Source organism: Siphateles boraxobius, unplaced genomic scaffold (assembly GCF_051911475.1).
Source record: "Siphateles boraxobius isolate OS27281-9 unplaced genomic scaffold, OSU_SipBor_1 41, whole genome shotgun sequence".
Classification (NCBI taxonomy): domain Eukaryota; kingdom Metazoa; phylum Chordata; class Actinopteri; order Cypriniformes; family Leuciscidae; genus Siphateles; species Siphateles boraxobius.
The window spans coordinates 34329843-34354105 of NW_027509042.1; the positions used below are offsets into that span (position 1 = coordinate 34329843).

General features: G+C 38.1%; 2 protein-coding genes across 3 annotated transcripts; one reads left to right on the plus strand and one right to left on the minus strand.

The window, feature by feature from the left end:
- Positions 1 to 232: 232 nt before the first annotated feature.
- On the plus strand, positions 233 to 17802 carry slc19a2 (solute carrier family 19 member 2). Of its 2 annotated transcripts, none has more exons than XM_077199241.1 (7): positions 233 to 455; positions 1303 to 1869; positions 2924 to 3161; positions 4579 to 4771; positions 6018 to 6159; positions 6256 to 6398; positions 13189 to 15398. In XM_077199241.1, exons 1-6 carry the CDS (start codon positions 327 to 329, stop codon positions 6388 to 6390), a joined length of 1404 nt encoding a protein of 467 aa, XP_077055356.1. In that variant the 5' UTR covers positions 233 to 326; the 3' UTR covers positions 6391 to 6398; positions 13189 to 15398. The 2 variants fall into 2 exon arrangements, with proteins under 2 accessions (XP_077055356.1, XP_077055355.1); XM_077199240.1 differs by lacking the exon at positions 13189 to 15398 and adding an exon at positions 16329 to 17802 and having other exon boundaries at positions 270 to 455.
- Positions 15161 to 23893, minus strand: ccdc80l1 (coiled-coil domain containing 80 like 1). Its single transcript, XM_077199208.1, has 7 exons — positions 21727 to 23893; positions 20907 to 21063; positions 20535 to 20671; positions 20283 to 20434; positions 20080 to 20183; positions 16773 to 16856; positions 15161 to 16659 (listed from the first exon to the last, which is right to left on the minus strand). Exons 1-7 carry the CDS (start codon positions 23413 to 23415, stop codon positions 16364 to 16366), a joined length of 2619 nt encoding a protein of 872 aa, XP_077055323.1. The 5' UTR covers positions 23416 to 23893; the 3' UTR covers positions 15161 to 16363.
- Positions 23894 to 24263: the final 370 nt, after the last annotated feature.

Below are 24263 nucleotides of genomic sequence, written 5' to 3' on the forward strand. Positions count from 1 at the left end.
TGGGGCAGAAAGAAACATATTCTTTGTTAAACTGGCAGGACTTGGTGTTGAGGCTTTTTCTGTTTTTTCTTTGTTTGGAGTGGACACAGTGACAAGCATAAACTTATCTCCAAGGCAGTTCTTCAGTTCTTGGATGACACAGTATTGTATGTAAGAATTTAGTGCACACTTTGACCTGTGGAGGGCAGTAATGCCCTTAGCAGTGTCTACTACCGGAATCCTAGAAGAAGAAGAAGAAGTCGCCCGGTCAAACCCGGTGAGCGAGAGTTATTGCAAAATGCTCCTGTATCGTTCGCTGTCGTTAAGGTCAATAGGCGCAAGCGATTATGTCTGAACCATGGCTTTACCCCACCGTTTTACTGTGCATTTATGGATTTTTCTCCAGCCTCAGACCACTGGAGCCTTTTCTAACACCGTTTTTGATGGGACCTGACAAAAACCTGACTGAGACAGAGGTAAGTTAATGTGCTGTAGGTTGATGAAAACATGCGGGTTCACCACATGCAGACAGGCAGATCTACGACAACTCATTTCAGTATCGAAACCGTTGGAATAGCCATTGGATTTTATAAGAGTGAAATACAATAAATTATAGTAAAATATGAATTAATGTGAACACGTGCGTTAATTTGACACGGCTAACTATTCTGCTCTTTTCCTTCTCTGAGCACGATTTGAAAGAACTAGAAAGAAAAAAATATTAATGTGAAGAATATACTTCGGTGTTGGAAGTCAACTTTCCCACCAGCTAGATGGGAAATCTGCCAGCTATTTGTCTAATCCTAGAAGCTTAATCTCTTTTCAAAAGAAAAATCCTGCATTAAATAAAGCTGCATCACAAGATTTTTAGGCTTCAGAGAGTGTTGAGAGAATTAGTTCAGGTTGTAAAATGTCCCCGAGATGAATTATATTAATTAACAATTTGTAAAAAAAAAAAAAAAAAATTAAAAAAATGTTACTTTTATGTTGTAGTTAAATATTTCAATTTACCTCATTAAAATGTACACACTCACATGTATTGAAGGTGTAAAGAAACTATGTTACTTTTTATTTGATGGTTACACCACATTTTTTGTTGGTAAATTTAAAATGTGGCACATGTGTTTTAAGCTAGATTTTAAAATAATCTTTTTTTCACCATAAAGACTGTACAGTACACCATTTGAAGTGGATAAAAACCTTTCATGATATTTGAACAATAGCCGTTCTTGTCTTAGGGCAACTTTGAACTTTTTTTTTATCAGCTTCAAATGTTGACTACTGTATTATTGACTCTTCTAACTACTTTAACTTTTATCTCAGGTTGTGAATGAGATATATCCATTATGGACATATTCCTACCTTGTCCTGCTTTTTCCTGTTTTCCTTGCCACGGATTACCTTCGCTACAAGCCTGTGCTTATTCTCCAGGCGGCCAGCTTCATAGTGACATATGCTATGCTCATGAAGGCCCGGGATGTGCGGGCCATGCAGTTATTGGAGTTTTTTTTCGGTTTGGCCACTGCCACTGAAGTTGCGTACTACTCCTACATCTACAGTGTTGTGGAGCCGTCTCATTATCAGAGGGTGACTGGTTTTTGTCGCAGCGTCACACTGTTGGGCTCGGCAATTGGCTCACTCATGGGACAGATTCTGGTGTCTGTAGCCCAGGTACCTCTTTTTTACTTGAGCGTCATCACATTGGTGTCCTCCTGCATAGCTTTTGTTGCCCCTTGGTTCCTACCCATGCCCAGTAAGAGCCTGTTCTTTCATGAGAGAGAGCGCAGCTCTCAGGATGAATCAGTACTGGAACCCATGAACCGTGGTCAGCTGATCGAGAAGCCAGAGGATCCAGAGTGCAAAATGCAGCTTAGTGCAGATAAAAGAACCGTGAGTAGACTAGTTTTTATGTAAAGATAATATAATTTAAGAAGTTTATTTGTATGCTCTTCCAAAATGTTTGATTATACTGTGTTAGTCAAAAACATTTATTTAAAACAATTATTTAAATTAATAAACAAATATGCATTACTTCAATGAGCTCATTGTTTCTGTCTTAAATTATAACATTGTTTAAAAAAATGTTTTTTGGCTAACTGTGATTTTGTATGTACATTTCTGAAATATATAATTTGATAACAGATCACTCTTAATTGTAATGTGGACTCAAAATATGCATTTTCTGTAAAGCTGCTTTGAAACGATGTGTATTGTGAAAAGCGCTATACAAATAATTGTGAATTGAATTGAATTCAGATAATTATTCTTATGTTATGACTGATATCTAGTATGATGTAATTATTATACCCTATATGTTATAATAATATTATATTTATTATGCACCATATATCTGATCTTTGAACAAAATTATCCCTACTATTACCTGCTACTATTAAAGGAATAGTTCACCCAAAAATGCAAATTCTGTCATTTACTCACTCAGATGTTGTTCCAAACCCGAATGATTTTGGTGAATCTTTAAAAAATACATATTAAGATATTTTTATTGAATCCTGAGAGGTTTTTGTCCCTCCATTTATAGTCTAGATAACCCAAACTTAGAAGATCCAAAAAGGTCATAAAGGCATCGTAAAATATATATATATGAATCCAGCGGTTTAATCCAAATCTTATAAAGACCTATGATCGCTTTATATGATGAACAGATTTAATTGACATCAAAGCAGTGATTGAAACATTATACATGGAACATGTCACATATGGTAAATATAGAATCTCAAAAGTGCGTGCGTAATGGATGAGGACAGAACCAGGTTTCATAAAAACAAAATATTGTGTTTCAAAGTTTAACCAAAGCCTTTAAATTATGACTGAATGTTATTTTTTAAATTTCTAATATTTGCAGATACTGATGTTCACGGTCATATGCATGTTTATCAGATAACTGTCTATGACTTGATTTGACTATTTGTTTGATTTTCAGACTCTCAGGCACAACACTAGCAGTAGTAGATTACTGGAAGTGTTAAAAATGCTCTGGGCAGACTTCCTGCAGTGTTACTCCTCCTCTACCCTACTTGCCTGGTCAGTGTGGTGGGCTTTGTCCACATGTGGTTACTTCCAGGTGATTAATTACGCTCAAGCACTTTGGGAGAAAATCTTGCCTTCCAATGATTTTGAGATCTACAATGGATATGTGGAGACCATTTCTACTTTGCTTGGTATGGTTATCAACTTCATTATATACTCATTCTCAAATTACTTTATGCGTTCTCTGTTGAATTTGTGTTGATAATTATGAAAAGGCTGGCAACAATCAAATAACAATAGAGACACAATTGTATAAATTGATTCCCAATAATAGAGCACCTATTATCCTTTTTATTTTTACTTTTATTTTAGTGCATGGGTATCAAAGTCCGTTCCTGGAGGGCCATAGCCCTGTAGAGTTTAGCTCCTCTGAAACGCCTTGTTTGTAGTCCTAGCTACATAAACATGTGATTTCACTATAGCCTTGTTTAGACTATCAGTCCACAATATTTTTGTGCATATCCAATTGGAATCCAATCATATTTAGCAAGTGTGAACGGAAAAAAAATCACATGAAATCGGATTTTTGTAAATCCATTTCAAGCTACATTCATATGACGACTTTTGGCTGAATTTTGCTGTTGCAAACAGATTTAGAAGGTTTGCGACGACAACCCCTGGATCGCGGCCAAATCGGTGCTCGTTGCGGTCACTGATGCTCCTCAAAGACGAGCTTGTCAGTGACATGATCTGAGCCTGTCTCTCGCAGTCACAGACGCTGCAATATTTTCAAACCTGTTTGATATTATTGCCATGATCGCAGTGAGCTATGAAACATGGTAAACTGCTCATGCACCTTAATGTACATGAATGCAAGGCGACAATTTGAAATTAAAATTAAAATGCGGCATGACCTCAACCAATCAGTATGTTCAGCGTTCAAGTCCCACCCTGAAAGTTCCTGAACTTTGAAAAAGTGCTACCTAGTGAGCAAGGACTTTCTGAGGGGGAGATTTTTACCCTGAACATTTAGACCAGGGGTAGGCAAGTTCAGTCCTAGAGAGCCGCTGTCCTGCAGAATTTAGTTCCAAACCTAATCAAACACACCTGAACAAGCTAATCAATGTCTTCAGGATTACTAAGGCTATAGGCAGGTGAGGATTTTTTTCAGTGTTGGAGCAAAACTCTGCAGGACAGCGGCTCTTTAGGACTGAACTTGCCTACCCCCGATTTAGACCCTAGTTCCTGCGGTCGAAACACAAGAGTACTATGAGTACCTATGTTGTCTAATATAATAGAGACATCTCTGTGGTCCAGCGATGAGGTGACTTCACTTCTTTCACTGTGCAGCAGAAACGGCATAGAATGAGCCAATCAGGCCAGCCTCAATTTCTGTCTGTGCGCGAACTGCGCGTTCATGTGTTTTGGAGGAAGTTGGTTTTGGGATCTTATGCTTTCAAAGCTAGCTCGCTATTGCCAGCCACTCCGAAATTGCCTAACCCACCTTTAAATCATGTAAATGTATTTTAGTAGACCCCAAAAATAAAATTATGAACTTGGAAATGAGCATAAATGGGCACTTTTGATGACTTATGTTTTTCCCACCAGGTGCTTTTGCTGCATTTGTTGTAAGCTTTGTGAAAGTATCTTGGACAGTGTGGGGAGAACTTGCTCTCTGCATTTTCTCTGTGGTAATTGCAGTGTGTGTGTGCCTCATGGACACCATCAGGAATATCTGGGTTTGCTACGCTGCCTATATTATCTTCAGAGCTACCTACATGCTGCTTATCACCATAGCAACGTAAGTAAAGCTGTCAATATGTATCAATTTTCTTTAGAAATCACCTTTAAGCTGGATAACTTTTAATTTTTTGAAGGTACATTTTGTTTGGACCACAACGTTCTAAGAACTTACGACAGCGAAAGAAACGAGGATGAAAGAAAAAAGTAGAAATGAGTATTCCAAAGATACCCGGATTGTCTACTTTTTCCGGTTAGAATCCGAAGTGCAGATCCATGCACACTGTAACGGCTAATATTGCCAACAACCCATTGCGTGTTGGACAAGGATTCGATTAGAACTGTCTACAAACATAAATAAAAAGTTTTTTTTTTTTTTTTACTACAAACATGGCAACACTACAAATCCAACAGTTAAGTAGAGAGAGGTTTAGATAAAGGGGTTTGAGTGATTAAAGGGATAGTTCCCCCAAGAATGAAAATTCTGTCATTAATTACCCACCCTCATGTCGTTCCTAACCCGTAAGACCTCCGTTCATCTTCGAAACTCATTGGTCAGAACGCCAGCTCCTGTGTCATTATGCACATGCGTCGTGGTGCTCTTGTAAGAAATGACTGAATAAAGTCGAGATTTTTTTTATGGCGCACAAAAAGTATTCTCGTCGCTTGATAAAATTAAGCTTGAACCACTCTAGTCACATGGACTATTTTAACGATGTATTTCCTACCTTTCTGGGCCTTCAAAGTGTTCATTTTTAACTCAGGATTCCTCTGAGGGGAAGTGCTTGGGGAAGTTTGAGTGGAGTTAAACAGCCAAAGAGAAAAGACAGAGCACAGCTTGGGCACAACAACAAACCCTTATGGCTCTGGGCGTAACAACAGCAAAATGAACTAGAACAAAAATTCCCAAACTCTTGATTCATTTGATTGCATGATTGAAAGAATTAATTACAAAGCAAGTGCATATTTACTCTCTGGAAGATGGGATAAATGAAAAAACACTGTTATTGCATTCCTAAATCACAGAGAGCCCAAACGCATTCATTGGTTCCATTTCCATTAATATTTTTTCGGACAAATTTTTAGCCATTTTAATACTTTTTCGATATTCGTCAGCATTTGTTCAATTTGTGCACAATCTTGTTGCTGCAGTACTCCAAATAATCATGTGTAAATCTGAAGTGAGTTTTGGATTAGCGATGTTACCTAGTCTTTCTGCTCATTTATATGAAATTCGTTTGGCTGTTTCAGTAGAGTTGTCCATGTGCACTTGGACTTCAAATTCATTTGTCTTTTTTATATTGCAGGTATCAGATTGCTACTAACTTAAGCATGAAACGATATGCTTTGGTTTTTGGAGTAAACACTTTCATTGCACTTTTACTGCAGACGGTTCTTACAGTGATTGTAGTAGATTCTGCCGGACTTGGCCTGGACATTGTTCTACAGGTAAAGTACAACATGAATCCAGCTGAGTGAGTAATAATGCTTTTGCATCACTAATGAAAGCTGCTAATATCCTGTGCAATTTTCTGCTGTCCACAGTTTTTGATCTATGCGAGTTACTTTGCTGCAGTAGCGGTGATATTCTTCATTGCTGGGCTGTATACACTGTTCAAAAGAAGGAGATCTGGAGGACAGAATGAATTGCCCACAACAGAGTCCGTTCCAGAGGCATGAAACGCAAGGTTATGGAATAATCCTCTGTCCGACTGAACAGAAAAAAATCCTATATATATATATATATATAAATACATGCAAAAAAAAAAAAGCATTTCCAAATCAGTCACACTTGATTGATACAGCTTTATAGATTATAAGCACTGATGATTATGATTCTTATTACTGAGTTCACAATTATAAGTAAGTGGCCCGTTGTGGGTCACAGATTGTGTAGAACAAAATGCACTTATTTAAAGGAAACCATTATGATGCCTTATTTTATGGCTGTTACTTGAAACTAAAACCCTATGGAGAGTTGGGTTAAAGTAATTATTAACAGAGCTTCTCAGTGATTTTAGTCCCATTTGAATGTGCCATCTCAGTAATAATTACGGACAATTAGCCCTATTTGGACGGGATTAACACTGGTAGATGGAGTTATGTAATTTTACTACAGGACGTATGTTATAATAATGGCCAATTCACATGGAATAAGAACTGTCAGTAAAACTAGCAGAAGTGGGAGGGGTAACTCGATTTGTGCACCGCCTCCCTGTCCTACCTTCTTTTTGATCTGAATGGTATGCGGAGAACACTTGAGGTTTACTTGTCTGTGCTGTGTGTAATCTATTACAACAAAATTACCCAAATTCTCAAAAAATTGGCGTATGGCGTAATTTCCTGTTTAAAAGTAGTTTTCCCTGGTTTTTCCAAGTTTGGCAGCGCTTGATAAATCATTCAGTTGCGTTCTAATCGGTGGGACAAGTCTGTGGTAAATCTCAAGTGTTTTCTGCATACCATTCAGCTCAAAAAGAAGATCGAAAGCAACTTCTTTTAGCTTTAGGCAAGTGCCTATTACCAACATAATTTAATTAATAAAATGTTCTACCGCAAATAACTGTAAATGTGTGTGTTTGTGTATTAGGGGTGTAACGATACACAAAACTGACGGTTCGTTTCTTCCCACGGTTTTGACGTCTCGGTTCGGTACGGTTCGGTGGGGTGGGGTTTAGAAAGCTAAAATTGCTTTTTTAAAACAATGGTTTAATGAAAAAAATTTCTTTCTTTAAATTAATTCACTTACAATTAAACGTTTTGCAAGGATTTAAAAAAAAGATCTGCTAATTGCTAATTTCAGTGATGCTTTGGATGAGCAATATATAAAACCGCAAATAAATGACAGCTTTTGACAGCGCCTCAAGTCACGAGCTCAGCTTCTTGTTCGTCTTTTCACCGGAACACGCACAGCAGCGGAGTGGCAACTTCACAATAGCAGCTTGTGTTTCTGTCGACTGAAGAAGTGCTTTTCTACGGCGAGCAACTTCTATGTTTGGCTTGTTCCAGCGGTGACAAGTCAACGGTCTGAAGAAGAAAGATTCAGTGTAATTGCAGTTCGATGCCGCTTTATTAAAGGGGCATTCGGCAACTATTTCAACTTAATAAAACCGTTTAGAAATCATTTGGATGATTTAATAACCTGTTCTGGTGAGAATGGTGACTTTCCCCGCTCCCCCCAATGTTCCTAGGCGGAAAACCAACCTTGCAACATGGGGACTAACGTCCCGGTAAGTTGGAAATAAGTCTTGTGAGAAGCGAGAACGAGCGAGAAACACAAACTGCTTTACGGCAATTTGAAATAAACGCACACGCCGCCCTCACAATGTGTATGATGTATTACCCACCTCGGTAGACATAGCTCCACACGATAAAGTTGGCCGGCTCCGATAATAACAAATGCACGTGAGCAGCAGTAGAAAGGGGGAGGAGGTGCCGCAAGTTGGTTTTTTTACGACATTGTGGTGAAATATACGCCTCACAGCTGTAGGCGGAGCTCGTTGACAAAACATGCAACAACAAAAGTGAAAATCAGCAAAGAAATAGCTAGAGCTGCCGAATGCCCCTTTAAGCGGTCACAGCGCTCACTCACATTCTCCGTCGTCATTAGTTTACGACCTCTGTTAGTCAGATCTAATATTTTGTTAGACAGAACCGGTGGCTACAGAACTGGTCAAAGAAAGTAAATGGTATGCGAAAAAGTAATACGTTTGCTTTTATATTATTTGTAACCGAAAAGGCAAACAATCAGGCTAAAATACTTTCTCATTTACCGTCAACATTCAGCAAATGCGCATCTGCATAATTTAAACAAATCTCTGAATATCTAATACACATTTAATTTCAGAAACCTTGCAGATTTAATCGAATCCAGCTGTTATATCTTGTGAAGTGTGCATTTGTAGCCTGCATAAACGTGTTCCTGCGAGTGACGGTCCGTGCGAAGTGAGTAAATGCGAAGTGAGTAAATGCTTCACAGGAAACGCGATTGAAAAACTTTAAATCCTTCATTTTAAAATATGCTGTGCTATATCCAGTGGCCCACTGTGTCATATTTATGTCGTTTCCACTGTGTGCTGTATGTAAAATTAGCGTTACCTTGTCAAAAGTCAAAGTAAAAAAAATAATCTTTATTTGAAAAAATATGATTATCAGTGATTACTGATTAATTACCAGATTACTGAGTGCCCTGTTACAGTGTTTACTTCCTTTTTATTCACATATTCATATATTTCAAAACAATTACTTTATTTTTGAAAAATTCTGTAATAGGATTGCAGATTCAAGAAGTTGCCATCTAAAGTATAGGGCCTAAGCATGTTTATTTTAAAGATTTTTAAATATTTATTAAATTTATCTATTGATTTATATAAATATAAAGTGTGTGTGTGTATATATATATATATATATATATATATATATATATTGTATATATATATTATACAAATATCAGCTTTATATCGGCCATCGGCCACCCTGCTCTCTTAAGATATCGGCATCGGCCATCAAAAAACCCATATTGGTCGACCACTGTTGTGGAACAGCTGTGTCGTCATCAGAGCTCGTGCAGCCGCTCTTGAGAAGCTGTGCAGAATGAATCAGCCGGCTGCCTTAGGTTGCTTTCACACCTGCCTCATTTAGTTCGGTTGAATCACACTAGAACTCGTTGTCTCCCTTGGTGCAGTTCGTTTGGGCAGGTGTGAATGCAGCAATCGCACTCGGGTGCACACCAAAAGCGGACCGTACAAATCTCCCTCTCGCTACTCTGGAATGGTTCGTTTGTGGTGAGAACGTGGTCCGACCTCCTACAGACCCAACTGCCAAAGAACTGCGCATTTTTGGACTAAACCAGCTGCCGTAGTCAGCTGTGCTGTGCATTATGGGATGAGGATTAATGTTTGTTGACAGTTTGCACTTTTAGCATGGCAGCTCGCGTACAAACTTGGAGTTGCGAGGAGGTGCGAAGCCTCATAGAAATTTGGTCTGATGACCATATTAGGTCTCAACTTTCAAAAACTCACAAGAACAGAGTAATAACTTGCTAGAGACAGATCCTTTCAAGATAGTTAATTTACTCAGGGAACATCAATAGCCATCAGTACACTTGATAACAGCCCAGGTGGATTAGATCTGCACCAAATAGGTTCTTCTTTGCTACTTTTAAGCCAAAGTCGAACGGCATTAGATTAAATTGCCCCCTACAGGTCAATCTACAAAAGCTCGCTCTAAAACAAACAGCAAAATCTTCGCTTTGTTTAGCAAACAGCTCTCCATAGTAAAAAGCATAGACAGTAAAAAGCGGCGTGTTGTCTGCCGGATTTTCCTCCTCTTTGTTTACTTACGGCAGGTCTGTTGGAATTTTCCTGCACATTAATTCTGACCAATCGAAGTGCAGCTATGGAAATACGTTCAAGACACATCTGGCCAACGAGTGATGTGGATGTTGTCACGTGACTGCATTTTGGTTTGTTTCATCAACTGATTTAGACCATAGCAATCAGTGTGGTGTGAAAAGGAACCAAAACGCCTAAAAAATTCTATAAAGTATCATTTTTTGCCCTTGGTCCAGACCAAATGAACCGAACTACAGATGTTAAAGCACCCTTAGAATCACTCTCTCGGTATTTTGATGCCATATGTCACAGTCAAGTGGCGTCGGCGCTGTTTCAAGTCAGACACAATTTCTAAATGGCATGCCCTGCTTTAAAGGTTGTATCAGTGATTTCAGGCCCAAAAATAAATGTCTAATCTTTCCTAACGATCCGCTAGCTGCCCGCCCCATAAGCATGCCGTCCAAAAACCGCGTCTCTGTAGGCAGCCTAGGCTCTGAGATCTGCACACAAAAACAAATGGGTACAACCACCACTCAAAACCAAAATAAAGTGTTTCAACCAATCACTGACAGGGGCGGGTGTTGTGAGGTTTTGCGCTCGTGCACGGCTGGACGCGAAATCGGAGCAACACCCGCCCCTGTCAGTGATTGGTTGGAACACTGTTTATTTTGGTTTTGAGTGGTGGTTGTACCCATTTGTTTTTGTGTGCAGATCTCAGAGCCTAGGCTGCCTACAGAGACGCGGTTTTTGGACGGCATGCTTATGGGGCGAGCAGCTAGCGGATCGTTAGGAAAGATTATACATTTATTTTTGGGCCAGAAATCACTGATACAACCTTTAAAGGTACAATATGTACGAATTTTGTAATAAAATATCCAAAAATCACTTGCACAGTGTGATATATTTCCTGCAGTTTTGTACTTAGAATATCCCAAAAGTCACCAAAGATTTATTTCAGAGAAATTCTGTTTTTAAATAATTTAAAAATTAAATTATAGTCGCCTGTAAATGACGCAATATCCACGCTATCCTCGGTTTCCACTCGTACTGCCATAGCTATGACATAACCATGGCGACAGATGTAGACAACTGCGTAGTGCATAACGTTTAGCGCAACGCTGTTCTTGTTTCGTTCAAACATTATAGACCGTGGCTAGCAGACTTTAGGACTAAAAAGAGAACTAAAATGAGGATCAATATCGGCGTGGCGTTTTTGAGATGCCGAGAGCTCCACGACTAACTTGGACTTGACAGAGCTTTATGAGTCACGACTTGACGGCAACACCGCTCTTGCACATACTTTATTAGACAGGTGAGCAAATGTACATAAAACAAATCAATGTTATATAGCTCAACATGATGAAATATTAGAATATGATCAGTATATATGATCAGCTTACTGCTAGTTTCATATAGCAAACGAACTAACACGTAGAATAACATTATAACTTTCAACACACATTTTAATGCTATTTAGGGTGATAGTGTAATGTTAGACCAAGTGAAACAGCGCTGTGTTACCTCACAAGTTTAATTCGTCTAATAAACTGATCTGTGCGAGTTAGTAATCCAGCGCTTGCGGGTAACGTTAGTTCGGTAGAATTAAATGTCTTTATTCATTTACCCGCGGGACTCGCGTGTGATATCCGTCTCTTATTAGCAATCGCGACCTGCTTCATACCACTGTAATGTTAAACATGAATGTTTTCACTCCTCCATAAACATTATTAGATCCATCAGCTGGACAGCAAGTCCCATCATTCAGCTTATCACTGCATCATAAACCTGCTCCTTTGTTATTGTAAGAGGTTAGCAACCCCTAGCGGCGAAAAAAATAACATTGTTAGGGCTGCTCAATTAATCGAATTTCTAATTGCGATTACGATTACGGATGCCACGATTACGTAATCGTTCAAGGCCGCGATTACAAAAGAAAATCCACTCTGCGTGTGTGTTTAGAGCATTTATGTTATGAGATGCGAATTACGACTACTTCAGAAAACCCAGCACAATATGACATACCAGGCAGTGACGTAGGTGTACGCTGAAATAAAAAGTCTTTCACCTCAGAAAAACGGACTTTACTGTCCTGTCAGCCGTTATCCTGTGCTCGTAGCGCACATCTTCAATTGCACGCGCAAATGCGGCGGCGCGCGCTGTGTATCGCTTCACTGTATAAGTGCAAAAGAAACTACGAGCATGCAACGTCGTTACAATGTAAATTAGTAAGTCACGAAATAAAAGTAAAATACCAATAAATCACGTGTTAGCTGAGAAGGATTTACATGCAGGTATGATTTTCATTCTATTCACCAGGAGCTGTTTCATTAACAGTTCATGTTAGTATTGTGTATTTACCATGGTAACTGTCGTTTCCATAACCCAAAAATGCCACTTTTTCACTTTGTTATTTTTTTATATTATTAAATGACTGTGGTGGCTCGTATCAACATTTTATTAACAAAAACTATTTTGGGACTGCTATTTAATTGCTTTACCATAGTCCTAATGTTTTTCTAGTCTTTACTATGAGTCATACAATTTATGTGAATGTTAAGTAAAGGGGGACAGTACTTGTGTGTGTTAACAATTTTTGTGTAAACGTGTATTATAATATGCCTATATATATTCAATGTAAATTGTGATAATCGTAATTAATAATCGCAATTACAATTTCAAGGGAATAATCGGCAATTATGATTTTTGTCATAATCGTGCAGCTCTACATATTGTACCTTTAAGTCAACTGCTGATCGGTTTGCGCAGCGCTGTATGAGGTCGAACAAGCCTATCATGAAGCAACGTAATACGCACATGATGACAGGGAGGTGACGGCGGTGTGTAAATCGAGTTACCCCTCCCGCTTCGGCTAGTTTTACCGAGATTTCTTATCCCAAGCGAATTGGCCAATAATATTACAGACGTCCTGTGGTAAAATTATATTACTCCATCTACGTATCCTTGTAAAAACTAATCCTGTCCGAATAGGGATCAGAAACTGTGGTCGGTTCATAAAAAGCCAGGTCCTTAATTTAAAAATAATTTAAATACATTTATACATTCATTCAAGATATTTGAATTTCTAGTCCAGTAGGCCTTTCCACCGAATTTACCCAGAATAATGTGTCCCATGAACTTTTTTCCCCAGATCTGTTGCTATCTGCATTTCCACCGCGGTCTAAAGTACCGTGAAGTTTAGGGAAATTATTGCGGTGACTTAGGACTGCGGGCACCGCAACAGATTTCTTAAAAAATGGTGGTTGAAATGAAATGCTGCGTGGAGTCAATCAATCCAAATGCGGCATGAACTCAACCAATAAGCATGTTTAGTGCCCAAGACCCATCTCTGAAAGTTCCTGCACTTTGAAAAAGTCCTACATCGCAAGCAGGGACTTTTTAAGGGGAAAATTTTTACCCAGAACTTCATTTAAACCATGGTTCCTGCGGTCGAAACACACTGAGTACCTACAAAGTCCCTAGTTCCTGCGGGTGGAAACCTGGTTTTAGTGACAAGAATTGGGCCAATACTAGTCAGACTGTTAGCCCGTACAATCACATTATGGATGTAAGCACTAGTTTGAATCTGCCATCTCATCTTTCTTACACATGTGCAGAATTAATGCACGTTCACTGCAAATTCATAAAATGTTTGGCTCAAACGAGATTTTGAGCAATTATACCCAGTTTTTGCCTACCATCAAAAAACACTATTTGGACAATTTTCTTCATTGACTGTATAAAATGTGTCTTTGTCATATAATTTGGTTGATGCTTCCTCATCTCCTCACTCCTCCAGCCATTGACACGGAAACCGATCAAAGTTTGCCATCTTGAACGTCATCTCACTTCTCTAATTGCACACGAGGTGTGAGCAAGGGTGCACAGTTATATCCTATGCTGAAGTGTTTCTTGTCGAAAAAACCTAACGCACATATAAATTCTCCTTCACATCTGTCACGATCATTTCAATTTATGTTTTACCTTTGCAGTTTAAACAAACCATACATCTCACATATTTCAACAAGGCATCTTACTTTATTATTATTATTTATTAATGAATTTCTGAAATAACCAACATAACATTCAACAACATAAGTGCAGATCCCTTAAGCACCGCTGATGAACCTCGAGTGATCAAGAATATTCCAATTTGAACTAATATTTCCTTCGATTCTTCGTCCTCTTTTCTGGTTTCCTTCCCTTGAATCCTAAGTGGGGTTGAGCTGGGACATGAGGGGGAAAAAAGGGAGGATGCACACTTAAAATGGTGAGAAGCACCCAAAGCCTTGTAGATTCAGAACAGCAAGATTGTGAGTGTGAAATAGCTTTTGTAAAGAAAGAGAAATGTAACATTTTAGTTATTTTTTTGTCTTTTCTAAGAAAATAGTTCCAAACGAAACCACAGCAGAATCAACCGTTGCACATCTGTGTGCAACACAAAGTGTTTGTGTTTTGTTCTGGATAGAACCATTGAAAAGATAGAATGATTCAAGGACTCCATCAAACACAGTCACTTGACCAATTAAATTTGAGGACTGGAACTAACTTGTATAATATTGCAACAGTTTATCATTGTGTGCTGCTAGACTATAATTAAGTTTTTCCATACAAAAACGACACATGTTTTGTTGAACATCCCATCTATGTTTTATTTAATACATTATTATTTTTTGAACATTTCTTAATTTACAGATAAAGGGGAGCATGTCTGTGTGTTTGAACACCAGAACATTATTGAACACTATAGTCCTTGATATATCATGGTACACACAACAGAAGGAAATTAATTATTTAGATCAAGACTCAGAATAAAAAAATTAAGTATTAACAATTTGTACACAATATTCAGTTGACTAAACTAAACAGCGACATAATTTACCATGACCAGCCGAAAGCGGCATTGCACCATCTATTGTATCGTTTTTGCAAATACCGGCAAAGATCTATAAATCTTTATCTAGGGTCTAGCTTTACAGAAAAATTATATTGTAGAAAGCTTTTTTTTAGAAATATAATAATATAAAAAAAGCAATAACACATGATTGTCTTGAAGGACTAAAAAAATGAAGTCATGATTGTGCCAAAATTATAACTAATATACTTTTGTTTTTTTTTAAATATATATTTCTGTCTTATTGTATAGTATTGTGGAAATTTGAGACCAAAACAGGGTTGTGTGTGGAATTAACATTTGTAAGGTATATTTATTATATTGTAAGGTAATTTGGTTTTAGGTTTTGTGTGCTCTGTGATGTTGGATACTGATTAAATATGATCTTCTAGTGCTGCTCTTTTTTTCTTTTACAAGTATTCTTCTGTAGAGGTTTTCTAAAATAAAATAAAAATAACCTGATCACATTTTGTGGATTTGTGCATTTCTTTTGGTTTGAAATATTTAAGATTTGTACAAATTATTAATCTTAATGTTGTTTCACAGTGCATAATTGCATACTAATAACACATTTAACATTTAGCCTTTTTAAAAAGTTTATTCATTTTAATTCATCTATGTCATTAGGAAATGTATGAAAATAATGTTAATTTACTAAATGTCTTCATAACCAAAGTTACAAGCAAATTTTTTTTTACCCCTGAATACCCAGTAGAGGGCAGTAGAGAAATTCCAGATAAAATAGGCCATACAAAATGTTCCCAGAATAAAAAATATTTACTTGTGACTCAATTTATCAACAAAATATATAATTGCGGAACAAAATACACACAAACAAATAACTTTTCCCTTATTAGCAATGAATATTTTATTACTGCTAAATTCATAAATGTATACCCAAAGAAAAAAACTGCATACAAGTATATTCAAGGTGTAAAACATGATTCAAAAACATTAACAGCACTTTAAAATAATTGGTAAAACTTTACAATAAGTTTCATTAGTTGACATTAGTTAATGTATTAAGTAACATGAACTAACATTGAACATAACATGTTACAGTATTTATTAATCTTTGTTAATTAATAAAAATACAGCTGTTCATTGTTTGTTCATGGTAGTTCACAGTGCATTAACTAATGTTAACAAATACAACCTTTGAATTTAATAATGTATAGGTAAATGTTGAAATTGATATTAGATTAATAAATGCTGTAGAAGTATTTTTAACTAATGAACCTTTTTGTAAAGTGTTACCAAATCATTCATGACGAGCAAATCTAAATATCAGCTTCCACAAAACAGTACATAAAATGAGGTGTTCATTGTACTGTTTAGTAAGAAAACTGCAAAGGCAAAGTCTTCTGACATTTGAATCTATTCACTTTTCCCTGTAGGGAGTGCACAGCCTCAAAGACATCTCGCACTGTTCTTAATAACCGTAACCCCGATGATAGCCCTCATGGTAACCATCATGGTGACTGTCGTCGTCTGGGCAACGCATGCCGAGAGACTGCTGGATGGCCATCTCCTGCCTGCGAAGCTGCATGGAGTCCACCAGCTCGTAAATGATTGACATGGACCACATAGGCGAGGGGTACCAGGATTTCACATTGCCGTCTTTCCCAACAAGCAGCATGGAGAAATACTCGTGGCTGACCTGGAAGTAGTTTCTGATGTCCTGCACCAGCGAGGCAGACAGGTCCTCATGGTCCACTGATACACTTCCTGCAATACAAACCAGTTTCCTCTTTTTTTTCGAATAATAAAAAAGCACATCTGCATTCCAGGAATAAAAGTGAGTGAGTTTTGTTCACTGCGAAACGAGTCGCTAAACTCACCATTTATGGGGTAAAGCTCCAGGACTCCACTCATGTCATCCAGCGTTTTTCCAGTAATTTTCAGTACAGATATGTGACGCAGCCCTGTGAATTTGGGGAAAAAGAAAGACTAAACAACAAAAGGAGACTCATACTATACACTGGATTCAACCGACTTTTTGCAGAGATGTTCTCTAAAACGTGCCTGTGATTTGCATTAAAAATATCTGTTGTTTTTTGTTCTAAAACGGGCCTTTGTTTATGAGGGCATCAATCAAGCTGTCATGCCCCAGAGAGGAAGTGGTCTCTGTTGGATCGCTACGCATGACTCAAACATACACAGGTCCTCCTGGATTATAAAGAATGCAGAGAAAGATTCCTAAAAATGTTCCTACTTCCGAAATAGCCAACAAAAAAAGCTGTAAATGGACTTCGTCATCCTATTTTTATTAGTGCCATTCCTCAGAGCCATTTGTCATTGAGGGCTCTTGTGCAGATAAGAGCTGGTTCCAATTAAAAGACAAGTATCAATACCATATGTGCATTTCTATAAGCGGGCAGCTCTCTGGAGAATCCTCTGGCATCTGACTTGATTTCCTAGTGCAAATAGTTTTTTATGTTAGTTGTTAAATTGGAATTATGGGGTTGGTTGAAGGTCAAGACATCCAGATAGTGTAGAATGCACTTAAGACGTGCATTTTTGATTTGAATGTCCAAACAAATCAAAGCTTTTGACATTATCGCATGAGGTGTTGACCGGACCGGACCCCTAAATTTGTTTACAAATGCTTAACATTGAATTTCAGAAAACAAAAGTTTACATAAACAAGTGGTAGTGATGTTGATATAGCAAAGCTCTTAGAGGTTTCTGTATACAGTTCACAAAAAAGTACGAATATTGATAGTTTGAGTGCGGTGTCATATAGTTTCAACTTTCCTGTTTTTTATTAATCTAGTAAATTCTCAGATTTTTTCTCAGAAATTCTCTGGCTGGTTTTACACAACTGTGTCATGAACAATTCTACTAATAAAAAATTATTATTACAAATCCTAGAAATCCTTTTATAGTGTATGTTGTCTGAACTATTATGACCATTAAGGTCTTTTACATATAATAGTACAGGGTTTTCCCAAATCGGGGGGTTCGTGGGTTGATGAAAATCAAATAATTAATGAAATCGGATGTAAAATTTAAATAATTAAATGGGGATTCACAATTAGTCAAAATAAAATGTTCTTAAAAGCTTATTAAAGGTTTTGTTTAATTAAATAAATATAGTCTGTTGTGTTGCGTGTTTTAGAGTGAAGAGCAGCACTGCTTTGTACACTCAAGTAGCTTTGATTAGGTGTATCAGTATCTTAAAGCGGTTTGGCTCTGTTTTATGTGCATTTTGAGGATGCTGTGTGCTCTTGGTTCACTTTATTTAGCCTAGACATAAAGTTTGAGGATTTGAATGTTTGAAAGTAAAGCATTTAAAACATTTAAATATTGCTAACCTGTGGTTAAGGGTATCTATGTCAGTTTCTGTTTTGGGTGGGTTTGTCACATGTTTTAGGTTTCTGTGTTTCAGTTTGTTACCAATGCTGTGTTTGAAATCGCCCCTTAAACCCTCATTCACTATTCCCTACATTACTCCACTAATATAGTCCCACTTGAAGGACTGAATGAAAACGGGTGAGTGAATTCGGACAATGAGTTGGCAGGAAGGGCTGCCGCTTTTGCAGAGCAAAACTGTAGCAAACTGCTCCAGTAGTAATGAAAAGATTTATCCTGAACTCTGCTATGGAAACTAGCATGTATAAACCGTAATTAAACAATTTAATAAATTAAAAAGGAATTTATACCTGTATGATATTACGGGGTTTGGAAAATGGATGGATGATTGATTTAGCTGCGGCGTCATCTCCTGGCGAGACGCGGGAATTCCTTCAGCGCATTATGGACTCTCACAGTGCATTATGGGTAGTCTCTAGTTGTTGAGCGTACATCAGTTGTACACTCGTTATTGCGGTGCATTGTGGGATTGAATGAGTGCACTCAAAATTGTCCACTATGTTTTCGGACACCACTACAAATGGCTGTCCCTTCAAATAGTGCCCTATTTAAGGGTATAGGGGGCGATTTCAGACACAGCCCATGGCTTCTTTTTGATTTGATTAACATGTGCACCTGTTATTCATTTAGTTGATTAGTTTGCCTTGTGTATTTAATCTCTGTCTTTGTTCAGTTCATTGTCTGTTGTCATTTGGGGTGTTTACACGACAACGATATGCTTAAAACGGATAAGTTTTTCCTTTGAATTTTCCACGTACAGACGACACCATTGTCAAAACGATCCCCATTCACACTGATCCACGAAAACGACAAAAATGCTGTATTCTGCTGCCAGGCCATTAGATGGCAATGAAACACTATATTTTACCTCCAAGAGGTTTGGCAGACCAAAACGTTTTTGAACACCTGTAATAGTGTATATTACCTACAAGAGTGTTTCTCAGTCCTGGGGACGCACATATGTACTAGAATGTTTTAGATATCTCACTCATTAAAACACCTGATTCAGCTCATCCAACACATTCTCATCCTTTGGCGTCATATAGGTGACGCCATATGACATTTCGCCGAAATCTTACGCATATGGCATCCTTTAGCGTCAATATGACACGCACTGTTATGGGTAGGTTTAGGTCTGGGGTAGGGTACGGTTATGACGCCTTGGGATCTGCGTCTCATACTGACGCTAAAGGATGCCATGTGCGTCGGATTTAGACAAGCGTCACCTGTATGACGCCTTGGGTTCTGCGTCTCATATTGACGCTAAAGGATGCCATGTGCGTAAGATTTCGACGAAATATCACAAGCGTTACATGTATGACGCCTTGGGATGAGAACGGGCTGGCTCATCAGCTTCTTAGGCTACGTTTACAAGACAATGATGAGCTAAAAACAGAAAAGATTTCCTTTGAGTTTTTCAAGTACAGACGACAACGTTGAGAAAACGATCCTTGTTCACACAGATCAGCGAAAACAACTACAAACGCTGAATTATGCTGCCATGACAGTAGTTGGCGATATCATTTTGTAAAGAAACACTACTACGCACCTATAGACTGAACACGTAATGCGCAAGACATCACTATTTTGACCATACACTAGAGATTGTGAAATTGAACATTTCTCATTTTGCAAACTTCTGGATTTGAATTGCATTTTGTAGTCTACTGTAAGTAGCGCTAGTGGTACGTTGACATTAAAAAAAAACATGTTTATTTCACAATGGAAGATAGTTCCTAAAAATGCCACTAAGGTTTATCCAAATGATCTCACCTAGATTACAAGCTTGGCTATTAATGACGTAGAGTTGTTGCTGATAGGCCCATTCTTCATCATTAGGGGTGGATATTACAAACAGTCTCCGCCTCCAACGGAATCTTAAAAGACAATGACATGAGAAAGCATGCAGATGAGCATATTCCATTAATGCATGATATCAATTATAAATTCAGCCACTGACACTGGTTATTTCGAACCTAGATAGGAAGTCCTCTAGAGATCCTGATTTGTCTTCTTTCTTGCACATAACCGCAAGTTTCCTCTGCTGTTCTATCTCTTTAATGCGAGTTGACAATGTGTCAATGTAATCAAACACTGCTTCCATGACAATTGGGACTTCATATCGTTGCTGTGAAAACAAGGAATGCATAATTTTGTGTAATATAATTAAGTCAGAAACGATTACATCTACATCTCATATACACTAACAAAAGTTTTTTACGACGCACCTTGACTTTCATGTCAAAGTCAGTCAGCAACATGTTGAAATCATTATAAATCATCCCGAAATGCTTCCGAAATGCAGTGATGAGGTCCTGGTTGATGAGATCACTGTCCGGCAGGCCTCGTAAGGGCTTATCCTGTTCTGTTAAAAAAAGAATGAGGACATTTTGATAGGACATGTTACAAACACACAAAGACTGTAAGCAGGAGCGCCGCTAGAAATTTTGGGCCGTATGAAAGAATATGAGGTTGGGCCCCCTACCGCACCCATTCCATTAATAAAATCGATCTCTGGGGGCCCCCAAAAGTGTGTGGCCCTTAGAATCGTCCTAACTTTCCCCCCCTTAGCGGCACCCCTAACTGTAAGCAGCACTGACCTGTCTGGTAGTGTTCAATCTTCATGGTACTGTTTGTGAGGGGCCCAAATATACTGATGATGGAAATTTTACGCAGTGCCATATCACACACTTGCTCCAGGTACTCATCCCTTTGTTCACTGTACATATGATTCTGCTCATCTGGAGCAGTTATTACCTGCAGAAGATTAATAAAACACCCAACATTTTTAGACATCGATTCAGTGCTTTAATGAACCAAACTGCTTCTTAATTTTCAGGAACATATTGAGAAAATAAATTTTTTAAAAGGGAGGGTTCAGATTTTTGAGATCCTTTCAGTAAAAAATTATAGAATTATAGATACCACAGAGAACCTTTATTTTAAAGAGGGCTCAACAGTACGGATTTTCTAAAGGTTTCTTAAATAAGTGGAAAATTATTCATTTAAATGTATACATTTATCTATTTTTTATTTTAAATGTATAATATTAACAATTATTATTTAATAATTATTTGAAAATTATTAAAAATGTTCACACATTTTCACTGACCTTTAAAAAGTATTAAAAGTATTCACACATTGCAGTAATAGATACGAATTATACATTATATAAATATGTCTATCTGATGAGTTTAAAAATTTGATAAACAGAATTCCATGTCACCAAATTTCAGAAAAAGTTTGGTGATGAGTAATGTGTAATGATAAAAATTTTAAGATATAGCGCTGACCCATTGGGCATGTGACAGTTTCGACAACTGCCCCGAAACTCTGTCACAAGGGGTCATCCATATTGTTGAGCCCTGAGCTATATCTCTATGTAACTGTTTCCATGTGTCTCATAGATACAATACGTACTATGAGCCGTCGTCTTCTCTGAAAGTAACTCAAAAAAGTTTCAAACGATTTCTTGGAATTGGCTGCCTGGTCCACAATAGCCCTTTCTTCAAAGACATTTGGCTTTTGCACAGTGTTTTTTATTTGAACACTGACATTTGTCACTTTTGGGCCTTTTTTCCCTCCAGGTATCTTCTTTAAAGGCTTTTCAGGTCTATCCACCTTCTTCCTCCGGTCGGCACTGTCAGCTTTAGTTTTCCCCTTTTGAGTGGTAATAAGTTCTATCTCTGGTTTATTAGCAGTGGGCCTCCATGTGTCTCTTTCTCTTGTGTGCTGACTAAGCTTTTCACTCCATCCATGTTTTACCACACGCAGTTTGCCCTTCTGTGTGGATGCTTGTGTTGGTGAGATTGCAGTTGAAATCTTTTGCGTGTGGTCTAGGTGTTTTCCTTTATGTTGTTTGTAGAAGTTAGAGGTAACAGCGAAACGAGTATCTGTGTCCCTCAGACGGTTTCGTAGTGAGGGCCGGTAGACCCGCTCAGAGGTATTGGGCACAGCTGTGTTCCAGGGTATGGTTGTGTTTGGATGCGTTTGCACCACTGTGGAGGGTGCATTTGTGGTAATAGTAGTTGTTGTTGAGGGAAAAAAGGTGGTAGTAGGTGCTGTTGTCGTTATAGTAGTTGTAGTTGGAGGTGTTGTGGTTGTAGTTTTCAAGGTAGTCGTTGTTGTAAGTTTTTTGGTTGTAGTCATTGTAGTGGTACTGATGGTAGTTGATATTTGTGCCTGAGTTATCTGGGTGGGCTGAGGGACTGGTCTCACCCTGTGTCGCCCTGTATTTTTTGTCGTGTTCACCTGCGTCTGCAAACCAACTGCATTTGAGCCAACAGACTGCACTACCTGGCCCTCAACTCCAGTGGTCTTGCACTTTTGCACAAAGCCCTTTTGCCTGGCCTTCTCCAGTCTACGCATAGGAGTCTGGTCTATCGCTTCATAAATTGCCTCCAGCTGAACAGGGTATGGGTATCTTTCCTCTACCTGAAGGGTCTTTCTTAGGAGCACCATCCCAAACTTACCATCCTCCAGCTTCAGGAAGCCCATCAGTCTGGGCACCAGGGCTGGATCCAACGGCTCCTCCACCAGAGATCCCTGATTGTTAACACGGCTCACCTTGCCTCCCATCTTCCCCTTTTCATGGAACATTATAATCTGCTGCATGTGTCTGTCCGCCATCTCACAGTACACGTCCGGCTTGAGCAAGTTCATCATTAACCTGTAATAGCCATCAGAGTCGTTGGGAGCTGAAATGACCAGAACACGTTTCTTACCTGCAAACCCAGCCAGGATGTTTATGGAGCTAGTTGTGCCCAATGGAGTAGATTGAATGATATGTTCTTGAGCAGGAATTCTCTCAGTCACACTAGGTTTCCTGTATAGAACTTGTCTTTGCCCTTTCAGGACCCTCCTGGTTGGGGGTCGTGAGGACTCCACATTCTGATCATTTTGACGTTTCCTGAGTATACGTGTGTTTCCAGAGGTGGATAACCGTGCAAATCTTCTACTAGATTGCACATCATTTGTGTACTTTTTGACAAAAGTGTTTGATTCTAATTGTGCTTTTCCTCCATCTGATCCTGTGTAATCCAGGACCAATTCTGATGCTTGAATCCACGTCAGAGTAAATAAAATGACATGTACCTGATGATTTTTCATTGCAATAATACTGCTAATATGACTACAACATAAATACAAATCACTCCAAAAATTATGACACTGAATAGGCGAAAAGGTTTGGGTAATTTGATCCAAAAGCAGCGAGACACAAACTAACCCTGCATTCCAGCTCAATAGTGTTACTTAATAGTAAACAAAATACAGATTAATTCTTAGAAAAACTGCGTAAAATAGATATAAAGAAAACAACTAAAAGTAATTCCGAATCGTCTTCGAGGGAAAAATATAATGTCATAATCCAAAGCGAATGAGTTTGTCAAATGATTGCGAGAAATGGATTATTCCGTATGGATTCCCTCATTATAATATTCAGTTACGTCAAGTAGTTTCCAAGAAAGACATCAGGCAGAACTCCACAACACTTTGTCAAATTTCTGTATCCTTTAAAGAATGGCGTAAAAGTGCCTCAGCAAACGTTCATCGTGTCCAATACTTCTCAATGCTCTCTGAGCTCAAGCTACTGACTGTGATCTAGAAGAAAGTTCTCAACAAGCGGAGCTCGCAGCAAGATTGACCACGCCTACTCTCTTTTGATATGTTAATAGCGTGCCTGCCTGCCTAATGTGTTCTACATCAACTTTGCATAACATCATATTGCACGACATTGCATAAAATAGGGCTGTGAAGGGATTTATATGACATCTTTAAAAGATTAAATACTAAACTTTATTGATCACATATACGTAATAGCCTACTATGTATTTTTGCCATGTAATCAGCTGATCTGGTTTTAACGTAGACCTAAAAAGAAAGACTTTTTTTTTTAATTTGTATTTTTTGTATTTAATACTTCAGGATCTAGAAAATATTTCTAGGTCAAGAATATT